Genomic DNA, 21,638 nt, shown 5'->3' on the forward strand with positions numbered 1-21,638 from the left:
TCATCATCAGGAGCTGATCTTGATGCTGGATCTGGTGCAGCCCTTTTAGATCCGACAGTATGTCTCATCGAGGGATTCACCCTGCTACTTTCACCCCCTGCCGCCGACGCAGATGTCTGTGGGGGGGCTGACGTGGATGGTGGCATAGGGGCTGACGTGGCGATCACGGCCCCAGTGGTTGTTGTCAGTGAAGCCATGCCCATGGCAGAGGGTTCCAAGAGTATCTTAATCTCCTTATTGAGATTAGAACGTAATGACAGATAGTCGTCCAATTCTTGACCCGAACTTGACACGAACATCAATTTAGTACTATCCACAATATTCATTATTAATTGTTGACGAGTGTTTTGTCTAATCTCAGTAATGCTAGGATTAGGAGTGTCAATGTCAACAGAAGAGCTCAGGATGACATTCATCTTAAATTTCTGATTGGGTGCACGTCTGTGAGTCTCTGGAGGAAAGTGTACACCAGCTGCTGCAGCAGATGATAGCTGCGCTGCCGAAGTCGAAGCCGTGGCAGCGGCTGCCTCCCCCAGTGGTTCGAACTCAAAGAGCTCAATGCGTGAATTGGATGCAAGCCCTTCAATGCTCTCAATTATAAGCGAATCTTCATCGAGATATTGGCGGTTGAAGAATAGGACTTGCTGGATTGCACTTATCCGTAGTACATTTTCAATCTGGTTCTTTATGGATGCCACATTCCCAAACTTGTTCACTTCAATAACTTCGTCATTGTGCCCTTTACGCGCCACAACCAACTTGTAGCACTCCCTGAAAATCATTAAGAACTGTTTGAGAAAGGTTGTCTTATTTATTTTTATAGAAAACATATACAGAATTAAACATTTATAAGACAAATGAAAAATAATAAAATACTATTACTTAAAATTTGTTATGATACATACCTGACTGTCTCCAGCCTTCCTCCCGTAAGTTGATTGTCACGAACCTCGTTACCATCACTAGCTGGTACTCCCTGTCCCTGACCATGATCGTCGCCAACCACGTTACCATCATTGGTTGCTACTCCTTGACCGTGATTGGGATCATCGCCAACCATGTTATCATCATTGACTTCTACCTGACCCTCAACAACCGTTCTACCACCGTTTAGATCATCTATGAATAATAGATCCACATCTTCAAGTTTTTTGTAGAATGATGGTGATTCTTGTCCAGGTAAATGTGGTTGTTCATCCATTGTACGTAAAATCACAAACTATGAATGTGATGTAAGAAAGAAAAAGGAGCAAAAATTGAAAAGATATGATCGAGAAGCTTGATGTGTGCATGCACTATCTTAAACCTGGAACACAATGGGGGCAGAGAGGACTGTACATATAATAGCTCTGTGAAAAGGTTCTTCTTTTTCCTTTTTGTTTTGGGATAATAGGTCCTTACTTTCCCTTTTTGATATCCCAGTTTGTTTTGGGATAGTAGGTCCTGACTTGCCCTTTTGGATATCCAGATTGGCGGCTTGGGATAGTATAGCTCCTCACTTACCCTTTTGAATATCCAGTTTGTTCTGGGATTTGATATCCCAGTTTGTTTTGGGATAGTAGGTCCTGACTTGCCCTTTTGGATATCCAGTTTGGCGGCTTGGGATAGTATAGCTCCTCACTTACTCTTTTGGATATCCAGTGTGGTTGTGCACGTACCCAAAAAAAGATTTGCTCCAAAAGCGATTCTTAGAAGCCCAGATTTGTGCTAATAGTTTTTTGTTTTGGCTGTCTTAAACAAAAACAAAAAAAACAAAACAAAAAAAAGAAGATGACAGTTTTCTATTTGAAATTTTGAACCCAGCAAAGGTCTTTTCAGCATGTGTTCCAAATCCACACCAAATCCAACCCACCGCACCGTCATATGCGATGATATATTTGTCCTTGCTTAATACAATCCGCAAAATTATTTTGTTTCTTTCTTTCCTTTTTCTTTTTCTATCTGATCATATATATATCTTCAATATTCTTTAAATGCAAATAGATAATAAAAACTCTACTCTGCGTATATGATATTGATTAGTGAAGGAATTAAACACGTCATTACATTTAAACACAAATTAAGCATCTCAACAAGTAGATAATATATATTTCTTAAATGCAGATTCTGATGCATCCATCTGTAGTATAGTGTAAACTAATGGACTAAGCGACCACAACTGGAGCAGCAGAGCCCAACATTAATTCTGATTACTCATCATAACCTCAATGCCTTAACTCCCTTAATTGTTTGAGCATAAGTTGTAAGCCTCTTGACACGGGGTGCCGGAGGCACATTATGAACAATGCAGTCTTCCACAATCCTTCTGACTAGTTCCAATCCTTGAACTGGACCCATAACGGCAACCAGGTCATCCTATTTATTTACAAGCAAGTTAAAATCATTAGAAGTCATCTTTCTCTTCCCACTCCATCTGGGCATGTGGGAAGATCGGATAATACAACCATCAAAAGTAGAAAGAAACACTAACAGATGGGCGGAGATAAATGTCACAGCCTGTCAATTTTTCAAGTGCCTGCATCCCAATTACATTGTGAAAAAAAAAAAATTATATATATATATATATATATAGAAATGACAAGTAGAAAAAAGCGTGATCTAGAACACTTTTATTTACCTGTACTGGGAGAGTCATGAGTACTTTCTTCCTGGAAACATACTTATCCTGCACGCACACACATACACAGTACAATATATTAAAAATAAAAAAAACACACACATATAATTGAGCTTTTGCTTTTGTCCAGCGGAAGAGAGCTCTTTGTCAGACTCTTCATGGGATAGAGAGCATAACACTGGAAGGCCCATATTCCTCATATTATTGTCATATTAGTTGTTGTGTCACTACACCCTAATCAGTTCTAAACCTTTCTAAAGTCAAACAACTCTAAATGCCATGCTATAGTACTCCTTAAATTTAAAGTTCCTGCATCATAACTAAAGAAGAATGCTTAAAAGAACAAAAATAATTATACGAAACAAAAATGGAAGGAAATTACTTAAGAAATACCTACCATCTTGATCCCAAATCTTTTGCAAAGCCCACCTATATGATACCCAGTGTAGATGAGGTGACATGGAATTCCATTCAATACTTTTACTGCCTGGATCAAAATGTTGCGCACTTAAATCAAAAGTTTAATACATAGATGAAAAGGATAGGTAAATTGGACATAAAATTTTGATTGAAAACCGGCCAGCAAATATGATTGGCATGCTTGACATTGAAATCAATTGAACTTGAATAATAACTGAGAGGTTACAGATAACAAAGAATAACAAAAGATTTGACATTGGTACCTGAAGTGCAGGAACAGCTGCGGACAAAAGTCGAAGAAGATATCTAGACTTGAGAATAGCATATGGGTCCTTAGTCCTGGTTGTCGTGAATGTGATGAAATACCGATCCTAACCATGATTTTTAAAAAAAAAAAAACAATTTAACATGTACATAACTAAAAGAACTCAATATGAACACAAAATCTTACATAGTTTGAAAAAAAAAAAGCAGATTGCAACACCGGCCAATGCACATGAAATGTAAAACCAACATTTATTATAACATACCATATCCAATGCACATGAAATGTCATACTCTTCTAAAGCAGATTGCAACACCGGCCAAGCTTCTTGCAAATCTGTTGCTGTGAAAAACAATGCAAAGACTCATAAGTAAGAAAGCTTATTCATTCTATTTCATAATTATCATAGTAATAATCATTACTGGAATGAAGAGGAAAAGGAAATTTCACATTATCATATATAACTCAAACGAAATAAGAAGAGGAAAATTTCTTTTCAGTAAATTCATGAGAAGGCAAACAAAAAGGAAAAATAAGAAGAAAGAAAGAAAGATACTGATGCGTCTAAGAAAGGGCATGCGGAGAATGCTGTAATCAACTGGGCTATCTTTGTCAGATGCAGGGGTAGACTTGTCGATAACCATGCGGTGGACGCTTCGATCCTCCATGCCATTGACGTGGTTACTCATTGTAATTAAGCTCTCTGTTGCTAATGTTGGTTTGGGTACTTGTTGAAACCCTTGGAATAAACAGAGAGAGAATGTGTTGGGGCCTGTGAAAACCTTAGGCACAGATAGAAGAGAGAGAATGAGGCACCGACACAGATAGAGAGAAAGAGAGTGAGTTTCTTGCCTAGAAAATTGGACGCTCGCTGTTGTTTTGGGTAATTGTCGAAACCCTAGCTAAGCAGAGACACACGCACAGAAGAAACATCAGACAATGGAGAGGTTATTGCCTAGGAAATTGGGCTTTGCTTGTCCCCTAAAAAAATACTATTGGGCTTGGACGAAAAAGCCCTAAACCCTGAAACTCCATGAATATTATTTGAGTGCAAAAAACACAACAACATTTATACCCACCATAAAACATAACAACATTTATCGCCCATATAACATAACAACATTTATCAAAAAACCTAACAAACATTTATCGCCCATATAAGCCCTAAACCCTACTACACCACTGTGGTAGTCGACTCAAGAACCTCAACAGATAAAACTTGCAGGTTTGATTTCCTCCATATTTATTCAGTTAATTTGCAAACTTGACTTCTGTTTCTACTTACACCTTGGTCAGTGAACAACATTGCTTGCAAAAGTATTTTAATTTCGATACTCCTAGCTGTTTTCTTTTTCTTTTTTCAATTTGAGAGCAAAACTATTTTAAAAAGGTACTACTGTTCTTAGGCCTGGAAATAGGAAATGCAAAAACAGATGAAAGAGAGATATTGCTTCCTTGAATAAATTTCTTATCTAATTCTTGACTTACTCTTTTTTCTTTCCTTTTTTTTTGCCTTTTTGCTGCTAAAGATCATCGAGTGTTCCTAGTTAACAATCCCTCTGGGATTTTGGGATATATTAAAGTATTTTTTGGAGATCTTGCCCTATATAGCTCAAGTAGTTAAGAGCACTTACCCGTTAAATTGCTTTTTATAAACCGAATGTTGTAATTATAGATGGTTTGAATTTCGAAAAATGAACAGAAAGGATAGAAAGCAAAGGGATGAAAAGATATCGATGGTTGGCGAGAATGTGGAGTACAGTAGTCCAAAGCAGAATAGTAAACATGAAGAGATTGCGGAGTACAATGGTCCAAAGCATAATACTAAACATGACGCCCAACATCCTCCCACCTTATACACCTCTAAGTCTCTCAATCTCAGCAAGTATGCCTTTCATCTTACCATATGTTGTTTTCGGAAATTAGCAACAGCTGCAGCCTTTTTTTTTCCGGGTGTATGTATCCTGTGTGCATGTTTACTTGTGAGATAGTTCAAGAAAGCACTTACCACGATCTAAATTGGAGGAAAATAGTTAGTAGGATACATGTCCTCTACCTATATGTTCTAACTTCTTTCTTTTATCCTTATCAGGCCCAAAATTTTCTGCATGACTGGAAGCCAAAACTATCGCTTGAGGTCTCTAAGGTGCGAAAAGAACAAAAATTTGATGACATCACAAATTATCACCATATTGAAATATGTTCATCCAACATTTTCCTCTCCAAATTTTACTTCTCCCACATGAGGAGTGCACGAGGTTATTTAAGGGAGATTTTGGAGAACTAAAAACATCACCCTGATACTGTTATGAATACGAAACAAAATAGGAACCAGCTCAGTTTATCAAACAAATGCTGTAAATTTGTTAATAGAACATACAATCAGAAGTTTTAAAATGAGTTCTGCTAATAGAACATTTGTTAAAGCTAAATGTTTAGGTTCAACACTATCGATTCCTTTCTTACTGATTGTAGTTTCATTTTCAGAAGGACAAAGACTACATCAGAAATCGCCAAGAAAACTGTGAATGAAGAAGAATGCCGTGGCAAGGTATGAGTGTTGGACCAGCCAGACAAGTGGTGTATCTACAGGGTCCCCAGCAAACTCTGCAAAGTAAATGAAGCAGCATACACTCCTCAATTACTATCAATATGCCCTTTCCACCATGGAAAACCAAAACTGTAAGGACATGGAAACCCATAAAAAGATATATTATGAGAATTTTCTTGCACGTTGTAAGAAGAGTAAGGATGAACTAGAGCAATTTATCAAGACTCGTCAAGAAAATATTCATTGTTGTTATGCAGGGACCATTGAGCTTGACATAGACCCTGCAAACATAATTGTGGTTGATGCCTGCTTCATCATCGAGCTCTTTTTAACAAACTTCTACGAAACTGAAAATCATAAAAATGATTATATATTGAGATCATCATGGCTGAGGAAAGCTGCAGAACAGGACTTGATACTGTTTGAAAATCAGCTTCCTTATTCTCTTCTTCAAGAACTATATCATGACTTTGCTGTGCTTGTCTCTCGCAGTTTCCAACCCTGCAAAGAAGTACAAGAACAGACTCATCGTACCAATGACCTCCCGTGATGCTTGCCTTGCTCCTGGCGGATACCTTGCAATGAACATTCCATAGAGATTGACGAAGCCAAACCTGCTGATTATGATCCCCTACTTGAGCTTACCTTTGAGTTCTTCAAAGATTATAATGAGGGGAAATCCGTCAAGAATAGAGTAAAACCGAAACATTTCACCGATTTGGTTAGGCATTTTCTATGTCCTGACGAAGAAATGGATTGTGAACAAAATAGTGCTCCTGTCAAAAATATATATGCTGCAAAGAAGCTGAGGGCATCAGGGGTGAAGTTTAGGCCACTTAAAGATGGACCCTTTGTAACACCCCGACTCCAATTATTTCCTATTTTAATTAAATTAAGAGAAATTATGAATTTATTCTTGGATTGAGGGTAATTTTGGTCATTTTCTTATCCGGGAAGATTTTGGGACTACGAGTGGTTTGGTTGCGTAGGTGGTACTAAGACGAAACCGTAGACAGGCGGTAGGCTTGAATCGGAGATTTAATGAAGTTTTGGCGATCAAAATAAGCTCGATGGCGGAACCGTAATTAATTTGAAAAGAATTTGGGGTAAAATCAGATTTTTCACTTTTACCCCTCACTTTCTCTCTCTCTCTCTCTCTCTCCCGCGAGCACAGCTCTCTCTCTCTCTCTCTCTCTCTCTTCCGTTTCTTTCTCCCGACACCGACTTTCTCTCTCTTCAATTCTCTCAACTCCGCCACGGAAAGGGCCGGCACCGGTCCCGTTCGACTCGTCGTGAAGTCCCAATCACGACCCACCCAATTTCCGCCGAAACCTCAATCCCGACGCCGCTGGATCGTTCGAACCGAAGTTTCCGATCGCTGCGCCGCCGCCACCACCGTCCGTTTCAGGTAAAATTGATGGGCTTTCTTCCTCTTTTTACGTGTTCTAGCTGGCTATTGCATAGGAATTGATCGATGTGCGGTTTAGAATCTCGATTTTGGAAGTTAGGTTTTGGCCAGTTTTCAATGTGAAATTCCGGCCACTTGCTGTCCGAATTGGACTTGGCCGTAGTTGAAAAAGATGCTCCATTCGTCGAGTAGTATCTAGGATAGGAAGGGTGGCTCGTGATTTGAAGATTTTCCATCGCCGGAAATTTCTCTACACACCCACGCGCTGCCGGCGCGTGTGGCGGAGCGTGGGCAAGGCTGGTGAAGTTGCTTTTTATCTTGATGAGATCCTTAGGTTGTCACGAGTGCATAGGATTTTGCGGATCTCAATTTGGGTGTCGTTTGACTATCGAACGGATTTCGCATATTGTGCGTTATCCGGGTTCGATAAGTTCTAACCGTTGGATCGTTTCCAAACTGAAGTATGTTGATCTAGGTACTCTTAGAAACCTATAGGAATTCGCGGATCATGAATCGGAGCCCCGGATGTCCCGATTCAATAATTTGAAGTTTGGGAAATTGCGATAACCGTACGATGGGAAGCGATTCCCAAACCGTAACCTGATCTTAGGATATTTCTTTGGACGTACACGCGCCGGGAACTTGGAGATTTAAGTATTTAATTTTGTGAATTTCTATTTTTGAAGTGCGTTATTTTAATCAAGAGTTCGTATCTCGAAATAGGTACTTCATCGATCATTCGCAGCAGGCAGGACCCTCTCGGGGCCGAGCAGCTTGGGATTATTTGTGAGTGGACTTTGTTTTAAGCATATGCATGGTTTTATTGATAAAAGACTTGTGCATATATTTTAAATGGTGATTTTGATTTAATAATTATCTGGTTGATGGATTTGAATATTCTTATGCGTATTGGCAATATATTTTGAGTATGGATATCTTTGAGTATGATCAATATGTTTATATGGATTTTGGGATGTCTAGCTATATTGCCTATGTATAGAGTATGAGGAGTTGTTGTGGTGAGATTGTGGAAAGATATGAGTTTGAGGGATGGTTGTGAGATGTATGAGTATGTTAGGTGAGTACCATTCCCTAGTTACTAGGCTTCCCACACACGTCGTTGGCAGTGCCGGTGGGGTGGGAAGGCCATGAGATTGTGGGTCTCACACATGGCGTTGGCAGTGCGGTGTGGAGACACTTCCCATACGTGTCGTTGGCAAAGGCCGGCGTATGGGAAGAGTATGTATATTGCTTAGTATTATCACACACATCGTTGGCAGTGCCGGTGGGGTGATGATACTGTCTGCGCGCGTAGGACTTGTTATGAGATTTGTGAGCTACACGTGTCGCTGGCAGTGCCGCGTGTGAGCTATGGAGTTCCGCCCCGGTTGGACTACTCATCCCGGACGCAGGTTAGTGCTCGAAAATCCTGCGTACTAGCTAAACAATCCCCCGGTTGGATTGTTTCCCCGGTACATTAGTATGGAGAGAAGTATATATTATATTATAGTTACAGTTATAGCTAGTTATATATATATATATATACATATAAGTGTTTACGGGTTGATGAGAGTTGCATATTCTTTGGGAATGGACTTGTGATTTGAGATTTTGAGATTTATTGGATTTTGGGATATTGTGTTTTGAGTATTTGGTTTCTGAATTGTGAAATTGCATGCTAGAGCATTATTTTTACACGGTGGGGTTATTATGTTGATTTAAAATGTAAACTTTATTTTTGTCCACTCACATATTTCTGTTTTGCGCCCCCCAGACAGTAGTTGTTTTTGGAAGCGTTCGAGCAGGTTGCGAGCTCCAAACATTTCATCCGTAGATAGGACTTGTGTAAATTCCTTCTACTCAACTGTTTGTTATAAACCAATTCTGTTAGATGCTCAGTTATCGCCCATGTTAGGTTGTTACTTGAGGTCGGAGGCCACTTTATTTTGGATTGTTGTATGTTGAAAGCATGCTGGCAGTTGGAATTTATATTATGTAAAATATGCAGGTTGAGTATTGTTGGGTTTGAGCATTTTACAGGGGAGACTCTGCCAAAATTTTGGTAGGATGTCTTGGGTTTTTAGTAAGTGGGCCCGGCATCGGTGTGATGTCGGCACTAAGACGGGTCCGCCTGTTTCAGGGGAAATTCTGGGGCGGGTCCTGTCACCCTTAATCATAAAGAAAGATGAGGCCACAAAATGTAAGTTCAACTTGGCATGTTTTAGAAATATGGACTTGAAGCTTACGCCATTTTGTGTCAAGGATGAGATAGAATGCGTTGTTCGGAACATCATGGCCTTGGAGCAGTTTTCGTACCCAGACAAACCTTATATCTGCAATTACTTTTTGCGTATGGATCAGCTGGTGGACACTGGATGATGTGGATTTGCTGGTTGAGAACAAAGTTATTCTTAACATGCTAGGCAGCAACGAAGCAGTGGCCAAGCTAGTTAATAGACTTCGCGAGCAGATCATGGGCGATAAATCCTGCTATTTGGACATCTGTGAACAGCTTAATAAGCACTATGAGAATTTTTGGAACCGTCATGTGGCAACCCTGAAACAAGTTTACTTCAAGGATCTCTGGACGGGCAGTTCAACTGTACTTGGAGTTGTTGTCCTTGTTTTCTCAGTCATTGGAACCATTAAGTCTCTCATATCGTAATCTTTAAGCTCGTTCAACTCGTGATTCTTAATAGACAGAGTGTTAATTTCAGTCATTACTTCAAGTGATGAACTGAACAAATAAGTTAGCTAGTGTTATGGCTTTAACATAAAGTTTGAGTTACTAATTAGTTCTGTTATTGTTGTTAAAGACTGCAGAGCAGTTCTTGTGAATTGATTGTAATGAACATAATTTCCATTTACAATTAAACAAAGAAAGAGTTATGCTCTTGTTTTCATTGCACTCAGAGTTGAAGACTTGGATCTTGAAACTTCAGCTTCAAAGCCACTTGCTGGTATCTTTGTCTGGTCTTTGCAGCAAATAGATGTTAAGAATGTAATTGCAGATGCAAGCCTTGTATTAATATCGTTCAAATAGTAGCTTACCCTTTTTTCAATCAACAAGAGATTGGATATAATTGGGATCTCTTTTTAACATTAAGAAGAAAATTGCCATGAAACTAAGTTGATCTAACTCGACCTCTTATAAAATTCTCTTGCTTTTTTCTAATGGCAAACCAATAGGAGTTCATTAAATACGGAAATATATGAATCCTTTGGTACAATTTCAAGCTTCAATCGAGGCATTAACCAGCCAGTAAGGAGGATTTACAATCCACCCAGGAGGTTACAATATTTTTACCATTTCAAGATGCTACATCATGAGCAACTTTCAACCGCCTACGAGAAATTTCGTTAAAGATGCTCTTTTCCCACGGGGCATCCATACGCAGACCACTCCAGACGTCTATGAGAATATTACAATGGACTCAACCTCAATCTTCAGCCAGCCCTCTCCAAACTGTCAGCCTCTGCAATGAAACTTATATAGTATTGCACACAGCCTGACAGTAGTAAAGCTCAAATATCATCTCCACACACACAAACACCAGATCGCTATTGCCTCTGATTGCTCACACCATACAGCATTGCACGTTAACTTCAGCAATCCTCAAACTCAGACAACTCCAGCTCAACTCACTCAGCAGAAACCCCTTGAACTGGATTCTAAATGTTATACTGCCTTATAGCGTCTTTACCATGCACACAAACAAGTCTTCAGAGCAAGTCCACCCCAAAAGGCTAAGGCAAGGCAAGGGCTGCCACTATTCACGTGAGTAGTGTCAGCCTTGCCTTTTTTGGTTCCACCTCAAATGGCAAGGGCAAGGACAATTACTATTTATTTTAATTTTAATTTTTTATATATTTTTTATACTTAAACCATTAATTTTGGCATGAGAAGTGAAAAATATGACTAGCTATTTATATATAAAAAAATTCTGAAAATTTTGGTATTTTTTTCAATTTTTTTTTATAAAAATTTTGTTACTGACGTCATTAATGACGTTAGCAAACCCACGCAAGAGCCTAAGCAAGATTTGCCTTTGGGCCTGCCCAGGCTTGTGGCCCCATCAACGCCTGATCTTGCCTTTGTGTCGGAGCTAAAAGTCGGGCCTAGGCCCCTCGCTACTGGGCAAATTAGCAGCACCGAGGTGCTTCTGTGGTCAGTAACAGTAAGACTACCATTAATAGACTTAAATTCTTTTAGATGATGGTAGCCACAAGTTGCTATTACTCTGCATGGTCATGGCACTCGTTCTAGAAGGCATGACCTAAGCATAAATGTTATGTAAAACTACGATTACATTGCGGATACGTAGAAGTTTTTCTTTTTCTTTCTGAGCTATTAGGACTGTGCAAGCATGTATACAATGCAGTATGCTCAATCTCGACTTCATATCCTCTATCCCCAATTTCTCTATACCCCATCTATCTCCTATTTCAAATCTTGACATCTGTCTCTCTACTTTGTTGAGACTATTTGTCCCACATTAAAAAGTTAAGGAACTTAATCTGAGTTTATAAGGAGTTGAACTACTTTCCCCATTGCCAATTAATTTTGGAGTGAAACCTCAACTTCCTTTACAATTAACACCACTTAACTTTGTTAAGCCTGAATTAAATTTAAAATGAAATAAAAACACAAAAAACAAAGAACCCAGTCAACAACCATGGCCCCCATTCCTAATTCCTCTGACAGCTAAGGCTTTAATTGGGTATTAATTGGATGGACATGTGTCAAGTTATGACATGGGAGATAGAGATATTGGTGTCTGAGAAATTATAGAATGATACGGTATCACCACGTCATCTAGTGATACTTCCATTCAAAATGCGCCATATGTATTATTTTTTAAAGAAAAATTAATTATTTATACAGTTGGATTTAAAAATCTAATTTTATAATTTAAAACCATAAAAAAAAACTCATTAATAATAAAAATTCCCAACAACCACTTCCCTGAGCTCGCGACTACCCACTTTCTGCCATGACTCCTGTCGTTCTTTCATTTTTCCAATCTCTCTCTCTTTCTCCCTCTCCATCCCTCCTCTCTATTATGGATTTAGGGTTCATGGAATTTTCTCTCTATGATGGCTTTAGGGTTCAAGGAATTTAGATAAGCTTCCAAAGTCCTACAGGGTATATGGCCATTGAGATTATCGACAAGAAAAGCAAATTTTATAGGTGAATAGGAATCCAATCTTGGTTGCATAGCTTTCTATGTATCAATAGCCGAATCAATTTTTTTTTCCTAATGATTGTGAAAGTGGAATCATCCATGTGTTGGCGTGTCATCAAATTCACACAGAGAATGAGGGTTTAGGGAAGACGGTGAGAATGAGGGTTTAGGAAAGACAGTGGCGGGGGATCACTGTCGATGAAGCGGGTGGTTTTTGGGTTTTTTTTATTTTTAAAGTTTTTAAAAAATCATTTTAATTTTATTTTAAAAGGAAATAGATTTCTCTCTCTAGCCTTTTGCACGTTTAAAAAAACCCTAATACGTGTCACATCCCGACCGCCCACCGTAGTACGATATTTTCTGTTTTGGACCCCTCTCTACCCACACGGTTTTGTTTCGAGCTCACGAGCAACTTCCTGTGGGTCACCCATCCCGAGATTGCTCTAGCCCCACCCGCTTAACTTCAAAGTTCCCACGACTTCGGCCGTGAGCTCCCAAAAGGCCTCGTGCTAGATGGATGCGGGCGCACATATAAGGCACATCACCCTCTCCGCTGGTCGATGTGGGATCTACAATCCACCCCTTAGGGCCCGACGCCTCGTTGGCACACTAGCACCACACGGCAGAGTGGCTCGATACCAAATTGTCACATCCCGGGACGCCCGCCAGAGCACGATATTGTCCGCTTTGGGCCCCCTCTCGCCCTCACGGTTTTGTTTCTAGGAGCTCACGAGCAACTTCACAGGGGGTCACCCATCCTGAGATTGCTCTAGCCCCAACTTGCTTAATTTGAGTTCCCACGACTCCGGCCTGAGCTCCCAAAAGGACTCGTGCTAGATGGATGCGGGCGTGCACATATAAGGCACATCACCCCCTCTCCGTTAGTCGATGTGGGATCTTACATCCGTGTCTTCATTAGTATACACATAAGATGGGTATGTGCACTATTATAAGCAGAGAGAGGACCCGTTTCCTAGTGAAGCCCATAATCAATTACCACCCATCACAGTAATAAAATAGGAAATTACTTCTCTTTATTTGACCAATATAATTATTCTGAATAATATTTATTAAACCAATTAAAAAATTTATTTACCGCATAGGTCACTTCATGTGGGCCACACAGAATATTTATAAAATATTCTTACAACTTACACCACTGTGGTAGTCGACTCAAGAACCTCAATAGATAAAACTTGCAGGTTTGATTTCCTCCATATTTATTCAGTTAATTTGCAAACTTGACTTCTGCTCCTGCTTACACCTTGGTCAGTGAACAACATTGCTTGCAAAAGTATTTTAATTTCGATTTTGAAGTCAGTCTAATAGCAGGTTGTATTTCAATTTCTGACTCCTAGCTATTTTTTCTGTGTGGATTCCATTTTCTCATAGATATTAAGAACATGACGTATAGCGTTCAATTAGCGTTTTTTTAAAATAAAAAAAAATTTAAGCATGCATTTTCTTTGTGTATTCACGCAAAATTAGTTAAGGATTTGTTTTCAGTTTGACAAACTTCATTGAAGTTTGTCGCCAAACTAATCTCTTTAAAACAATGGACTTGAAGGTATTTTACAAAATTTCTTTATCTATCTAATGTTATTTGAAAGCCTCTTGATGCACGGGGAAATGCACGTTAAAAATCAAATTTAGAATATTCGATCACGTGAAATGACATGAAAATTGATAAGTTGCTTCAGTTACCTTTTCAGTTTCGTAACAGCTGTATGTGTGGTCTTTGTAAATTCAGATGTAACATGTGAATGACTTGTCTGTAGCTAAACAAACTTATTTAATCCCATCATCGGCTTTATCGCCCAAATTTATATATAAGTGCCTCACCAAATTTCTTTCCTAGTACAAAACGTACATATTGCTCATGTATATAGGTTCTTCCTTTTGTAATGGTTATAATTTTAGAACTCGAGAGCCCCTTTTTAGGTTTTAGTGGAAGGAGATTGAGAAAGAAAGGGAAAATAAAAATCGAGATACAAGTAAAATTAGTAAAAGAATATTCCATTGTAGAAATGAGTGGCATGGGAGAAATTGATGCAAGAGAGATTGCTCTTGTAATGCAGCGCAAGGTACATTTATTTGCTTGTTACTTGCTTCTTTTTTTCTAATAAGTTACTGTCAATTTGCTCTTGATTCATTATTAAACTTAGCATAAATGCCAAATAAAGACCATGTTTGTGAGACTTTGGAATAGGATTGAAAGGACATGTGCGTGTTGGTGATTCGAAAAAGGAAAAAACGGGGAAACAAGTTTCTCGAGTTTCTCTTCACGAGTTTCAGCCACTTTCCCTGACGCAAGGTCGGGGTCGTTACGAATAGGACAAATGTACACCAAGCCTTTAAAGGTTGAGGTTCCAGTTCGGCTCCTCCTTCACGACTCTCCCTTCTTTGTCCTTCAAACTTCTTTCTACCATAACTTTCATTCTACAACTCCAATTCTTGCGCCGCTTTCGCCTTTAGGATCGTATGAACGAGCTCTACAAGATAAGGTAAACCATTCTTGGATTTGGTTAAGTTTCTAAAATTTTCTCTTTCTGAGTCAGTGACTGATTAAGCTTTAATCTCTTGTTTCCAAGTGTGTTTTGGGAGAATGGTGGTCACTACTAGGCCGCTCATTGAAGGTTGAGGATTACTTTGGAGCTGTTAAGGTAAGATTTGTTTGCCATACTTGCTGCTGGAATTCTAGTACAATGTACATTGATTTAAGTGAGATTGTGTAAGTGATTTCGGATGTTATTTGATGACATGCAAATACACTAGGTGAAGAATCTACCTTGGGCTGAACCTACAGAGAACTCAGAGTAATTTTGGGTTGAAGTGGAAGTTGGGTAAGTTTCTACTTTCAAGTTTGTGGCCTTGGTAGTTGGGTGTGTTGGATAATTATGAGTTTGTTGAGGGGATAATAGTCATTTTATCTTAAATTTGGGACTGTTTTGGTGTTTAAAGCTGATTAGAACTGAATGCCAAAGAATGAGATGGATGTTGAGAAATCTGCATTTATGCAGAAATCTGAGTATGTGTTCTGTTCTGGACAAAATGATCTAGTTCGTATTTATGTTTTAAACTGGGTTTTTGATGGGTGAAAAATAGACATTTCGATGAGTATTTCAATTCAAATATGATTTCATTCAAATTGGAGTTAAATTGGATTTTTGGCAAATTTTCAAAGTTGGAATTATTCTGCAAAAAACAGAAAACTCTGCAGCCTATTCTGTTTTGGATTTAGTCTTTGTCTTGCTTCCTTAACTCGGAATTCAATGAAATTTTGATATGTTGAATTTTTATGTGTCTACTTGTGATCTGGAAATTTTTACATTATTTCGAATCAGTATGGATTTATAGTGATTTTCCAAAGTCAAGTCGTTCCTGCCTGATTTTTTTTAACAAAACTGAAGTTTCTGTTTTTAATTGAAGTCTTTGATTTCTTTTATTAGTCCAGAGCAGAACCACTTGATCAGATACTATCCCAAGAGCTAGAATTGTCCTAATGACACACAATTATTACATATGTTATCCCTAAATTTATATTGTTAGTGCCTTATTTAGGTACATCTTTCATAAGTGCAGCCATCACCGGAGAAAAATAAGCAAACTTATGCTTGAGGTGTTGCCCAACCTAGAAAAGAAGAAGCATTAACCAGCAGATATTGAAAATGAAGCTTGGAGTGCCGCACCAAGCTTTTAAGCAAGCTCATGGATTGAATAAATGAATAAGAAAATGGGTGTAGCCAATAAAGAAGAGGAGTCTACAACACTATAGAGGGAATTGTATAGACAAAGGCAAATGGAGGATAATAAATAAATGTATGGCTATCTGATTGTGGGCTGACGGCAAGTGGTGAGAATTTGTCTATTCATGGAAAAATACGATGCAACAAGAGCAGTTTCCATTCCTATAAATACAGCGTTGCCGCGGATGTAAAAACACACCAAGCTCACAATCTTTTCTTGAGCTCTCTCCTTCGTTCAATTATTCTAGTTCTATGTTTTAGTTTTATTTTATGGGGAATTAACTCCCTAGCTAAGGTTAGGGAGAAAGCTTTTAATCTAAGTGTGTATTTTTTATTAGTTTGATCCAAACTTAAGCTTTAATGTGAATTTATAGTTTTTGTTCAAATGGAATTTGTAGTTTTTATCCAAACTTGAGCTTTAAGAGTTATCCTAAGAAGTGGATAATTGGTTTAACAAACCCAAGAAGCGGAAGTGTGTTGTAAATCAAAGTGATAATGTGAGTTGGAGTTTGATGTTGATCCTTGTTGTTTATAAGGATTTCTGACTCTCTTGGAGCTCTACTGTGGCAATTGGTCTTACGGTTGCTTGGACACAAGGTAGGGGTTCTTCTTGACCCAAAAAGGTAGGGGTTCTTCACGCCTTGTGAAAATACCTGCAGGATGACTCAAAATGCCTAGAGGAGGTGAATAGGCCAATTTAAGATTCTAATCAAATAAATAAAAATAAACTTCGGTAGCAGGATTGATATGGCTTATCAATCCTGTAACATGCTGGGCATAAAATAAAAGAACACGCAGAGAATTATTTTACGTGGTAAAACCCCACCTCTGGGGAAAATCCACGGGACTCCTCAGTCCAACACAAATCCACTATAGAACGATGATTATAAGAAGTACTCACACACTTATCCTAGACACATTCTAGATAATGTTTACCGACTTTTCGTAACTCAACTTCTGTCACGGGATGATCTACGACACTCCTTATGTTGAACGCAATACTCGCCACGATTGCTTCAAGCTCACCGGAGGAAAACCGCCACCACGGTCTTGGTGCCTTCAACTGTATGAGTCACCGACATGCATATGAATGCAATATGAATGATTAAAATGTTTGATAAATCACCAAGTAAACATCGAACACTTGATGATTTATCTCAAATATATGCACAGCAGCTTTCTTGGAATTTTGGATGCTCAAACCAACTATATGAAAAACTCTGCAAACTAAAGAGATGCACACAAAGATTTATACAAAACTTATTCTCCACAATCCACGTGAAGGCCCACAATCACAACACAATATCTTGCCATGCATTCAATCTGATAGTCTTAGAATCCTATATGATTTCGTCATATTCTCCATTGCACTACAATCAATTGTTTATCCAATTAAACAATATATATCAAGATGTAAACACGAAACCAAATAGGATATTAATTAAAACATCCTTTCCAAGTCCAAGATAATGAAAACATAATATTTTGATCTAAATCAAAATAGAGTCCAACTAGGAAAGTAATCTCAAGAGATAAAATATAATAATCCTATTAAAAATAGAATTAGCATAAAAATACTTGAGTGAAAATAATTCCAACTAGGAATCCTATAATGAATGCATGATTATGTCATGATTTACCTGTTGTCAAGTTTCTCATATGGTCAGGTCATGCCTCGGAAGTGTGGGGTTGAAAGAGTAGTGACAAAGCGTTCAATAACAATTCCTCACAAACTAATTTTCACCCTATACTAAAGTCTAGGAAATGTCAATACGAATTTCGTACTAACAATCTCCCCCTTTGGCATTTCCTAGACAAAACACCTATTACAACTCAAAAGAAATTACATGGGATTTAACAAATGAATTCTTATTCTAAGCTTGAAGCCCTGAATCCCTGCACATTATGAAACAACAAAACCAGTGAAGCATGTGGGAGAAGAAATGTAATTCAAAGCAGAATTACAACACAACTCCCCCTTAATTCCATAACACAATTCTCTCCCCCTTAATTCCACAACACAATCTCTCCCCCTTTTTGTTAGGAAATCCAAAGGGCAAAGAATGAACATAAGGGAGCATATATAAGAGGGAAAGAAAAATAAAAATAAATAAAAAATCAGATTGCATTCCAAACATATAAAGACATAGAGAATAACCAATAAAGCATGTAAGAGGCTTTATCTTGAAAACAAACAGAAAATTCTTTTCTTTTCTTTTTTTTTTTTTTTTTTTGTTGGGATAAGCGACAGGAAAATAGAGAACTAAAAAGAATAAAGAGAAGTTGTTAAGAACCAAAACATACAAAAACAAAAGTAATACACTCAAGACAGAAAGCTCAAAACAATCAAGACATAAAACATACTGTAGATGCAGACCCAAAGTTCTCTTGAAGATATAATTGTTTTCCATTCATAAACATGCCAAGTTTGTGGGTAAAGAATGAAAGAAGCAACAAACCCTTTGCTGTCTTGAACGCATGTGAAGCAAAGCATGTCAGGGACAAACACACGACAACACACAAGACTCACAAACTCACAGAGAACAGTAGAGGCATACCACAGTCATGGTGAAAGATAAAAAGGCATCAAATGAGTCTACCATCAAGGAGCAAATGTGTTAAATGAACTCTTTTTCAATTAAGCACAAAAATATGTCCACACAAAACGAATCCCACCAAAGATTGCACATGACACTAAGTGCATAGTAAGTATAAAAAGATCAATTTTTATATATATATTTTTTAATACGAATTTTGTGGCTCACTTTATCTAGCTTTCGACATGATCCACGTAACGGATGGTCAATCAGTGTGCTTACGTCAGATGATTGGAGGCAACTGGGTGATGAAGCACCCCGGGAAATACTGATCCGAATCATGAAGGCTCCAAAGATAAGCAAGGATAGCAAACCATCACAACCTGTTGACTCGAACCTCGACGTTGGTTAGACAAGAGGCCCGGTTACTGAGCAATGAGTGGTTGACACCCTTTTTTTTTAAAAAAAAAATTTTAAATTTATTTTTATAAACAGATCAAGAACTTACGCACAGTAGTGTTATGGCAATCCAAAGAGAGACAAGTGCATGATAAGAGATATTCAAAGGACTTCAAGGAAAAGAGTGTGGTGTGCAAAATAAAAATAAATAGATGGATAGATCATTTAATGAAGTTTATAATGCACCAAGACAATGGAAACCTTTGTGTGAAGCTGAGAGTGTAAGTTCTTAATATAGTGCAATGTCAGAGCCCAATCTAAGATCAACAAATACGTTCAGACAGTTACAGGATTGATACACCTTAACAATCCTTGCACGAGCTGGACAGATTTATAAACACAGAAATTAATTGAAATATCATAAAACATGAAAGAGGCTTTGGCATGCAATAGACTCCAAATTAATCTAGAGCACATATACCTAAAGACTTTCTAAGAGTGTCAAATCGAAGATTATCCAAGGGTTTTGCAGCAATACATTTAAGATCCAAACTTTCTAAAGCAACGGGTTCATGCACAACATTAATGGAGGAAGACATACAATTATGATTTTCCTTTTTCCTCCAAACTAACTTTGTCTTAGTTGATGGCAAACAATGAAAAGAAGATAGTTTGGATAAGCGGTTTACCTCTTTCATAAGATTTGAAATCTTATGTTGGATACTTACTTTTCCACCCATGCCATGAAAATTTGAACAAACAAATTCGTTTCGAAGCTTATTGCATCTCGGTCTTATGTGCCCACGAGTTCCACAAAAGTGACAAATTGGAATAAGTTTCTTGACTTCATGAGAGGCAGAAGGTTCAATAGGTGAAGTGGATTTGACAAACTTTGTTTTAGACACAGCCGAAGACTTATTACTTGGTTCAAATCCCAAGCCTCGTTTGTCACCATCTCTTCGTCCCATGCTAATCATCTTGTCAATTTTTTCTGCACCAATGGTTAAAGAAACAATCCTTTCTTTTGAATTTTTAAGTTCAAGTTCAAGGGCTTTGTTGTCAGAAGTTAGAGAAGCAATTAATTTATTCTGATCAGTCAATTTTTTCTGCAAAAACATCAATTTTTCGTTCATACCTGCACTTACCTTTTCGGAATCTGCATCAGGGGATTGAAACTCGTTTGCAATCCTGCAATTTTCCAGCTTCAGCACAAAGCAACTTCTTTAACGAGCTCACTATTTTGTTTACTGAGCTTCTGAGATGCAGCCAACAAATCATCATATTTGTTCATGATAAACTCAATATTTATACCTTTACAATCATCATCCTCACGTGATTCATTCAAGCTAACTGTGGTTATAAGTGCAACCGTCTTTTCATCATTCTCGCATTCCGATTCACTATCACTCCAAGTAGTATGCATTGCCTTATTCTTGCCATCCTTTTGTTTCTTTAAGGTGTTGGCACATTCCGAAGATATGTGTCCATAGCCTTCACATTCGAAACATTTGACCTTTTCTCTTGGATTCTTTCGCTCATTTAACTCGAAATTTAGATCCACCATCAGTATAGTTAACAAACCTATTTTTAGAATTTATACCTTTTGAATCTTGACTCCTTGGATTCTGATTCTTGAGAAAGTTCATGAATCGTCTTGTGAGAATCGTTAATTCCTCATCACTGCAATCTTCATTTGAATGCCCATCATCTTCTTCATTCACAACCTTGAACGCAACATTTTTGCTCTTTTTAAGAGGTAGATGTTTCATCTCATAGGTTTGTATGGACCCTATGAGTTCTTGAACTTTCAAGGTGTTCAAGTCACGGATCTCTTCAATAGCCGTGATCTTTGGTTGAAACCGTTGAGGCAAGGATCTCAAAATCTTTTTCACAACTCTATCTTCTGGAATTTTTTCACCTAAACCTGAACAAGCATTCACAATTACACAAAGTTTATCATAAAATTCAGAAAAAGTTTCATTCTCATCCATCATAAGTGTCTCAAATCTGTAAAGTGTGCATTTGAAGCTTGGCTCCCTTGACAGTATCTGTTCCTTCATGAGTAACCTGCAAAATATCCCAAGCTTCCTTAGAAGTATCACAAGCACATATATATTCAAATTGATCGGAAGAGACAGCAGTAAATAAAGCATTTAACCCCTTTTGATTATTAGTGTTGTGTGTGACTTCTGCAGTGGTCCACTCCTCTCTAGTTTTGAGGACTGTGGTTTCTTCATCTCCTTTTCCGATCGTCTTTGTGGGTTTAGGAAATCCATGAACCACTGTGCTCCATACACGTTCATCTAAGGACCAAAGAAACGACTTCATTTTGGCCTTCCAAGCGCCATAGTTGTTGCCATCGAAATATGGTGGATGTGCAATTGAGCCCGAGGCACGATCCATCCTAAGGTATGTTAGATCTTGCTGAGTATGTCCAGCAACCTGCTCTGATGCCAATTGAAAATACCTGCAGGATGACTCAAAATGCCTAGAGGATGGTGAATAGGCC

General features: G+C 38.2%; 1 protein-coding gene and 2 pseudogenes across 2 annotated transcripts; 2 read left to right on the plus strand and 1 right to left on the minus strand.

Annotated features, from left to right (window-relative positions):
• Positions 1–1,982: 1,982 nt before the first annotated feature.
• Positions 1,983–4,190, minus strand: LOC107881137 (KRR1 small subunit processome component homolog). Its single transcript, XM_089053198.1, has 7 exons — positions 3,859–4,190; positions 3,568–3,644; positions 3,301–3,408; positions 3,015–3,104; positions 2,618–2,665; positions 2,471–2,515; positions 1,983–2,355 (listed from the first exon to the last, which is right to left on the minus strand). Exons 1-7 carry the CDS (start codon positions 3,989–3,991, stop codon positions 2,197–2,199), a joined length of 660 nt encoding a protein of 219 aa, XP_088909324.1. The 5' UTR covers positions 3,992–4,190; the 3' UTR covers positions 1,983–2,196.
• An 836-nt stretch (positions 4,191–5,026) lies between these two features.
• Positions 5,027–9,926, plus strand: LOC107881136 (UPF0481 protein At3g47200-like; annotated as a pseudogene).
• A 4,425-nt stretch (positions 9,927–14,351) lies between these two features.
• On the plus strand, positions 14,352–16,712 carry LOC103331510 (uncharacterized; annotated as a pseudogene). Its single transcript, XR_514079.3, has 5 exons — positions 14,352–14,531; positions 14,631–14,951; positions 15,039–15,110; positions 15,223–15,290; positions 16,009–16,712. The product of XR_514079.3 is annotated as an uncharacterized LOC103331510 (transcript).
• Positions 16,713–21,638: the final 4,926 nt, after the last annotated feature.

The sequence above is a fragment of the Prunus mume genome, linkage group LG5, assembly GCF_029339155.1.
Source record: "Prunus mume cultivar Tortuosa linkage group LG5, ASM2933915v1, whole genome shotgun sequence".
In the NCBI taxonomy this organism is placed as follows: domain Eukaryota; kingdom Viridiplantae; phylum Streptophyta; class Magnoliopsida; order Rosales; family Rosaceae; genus Prunus; species Prunus mume.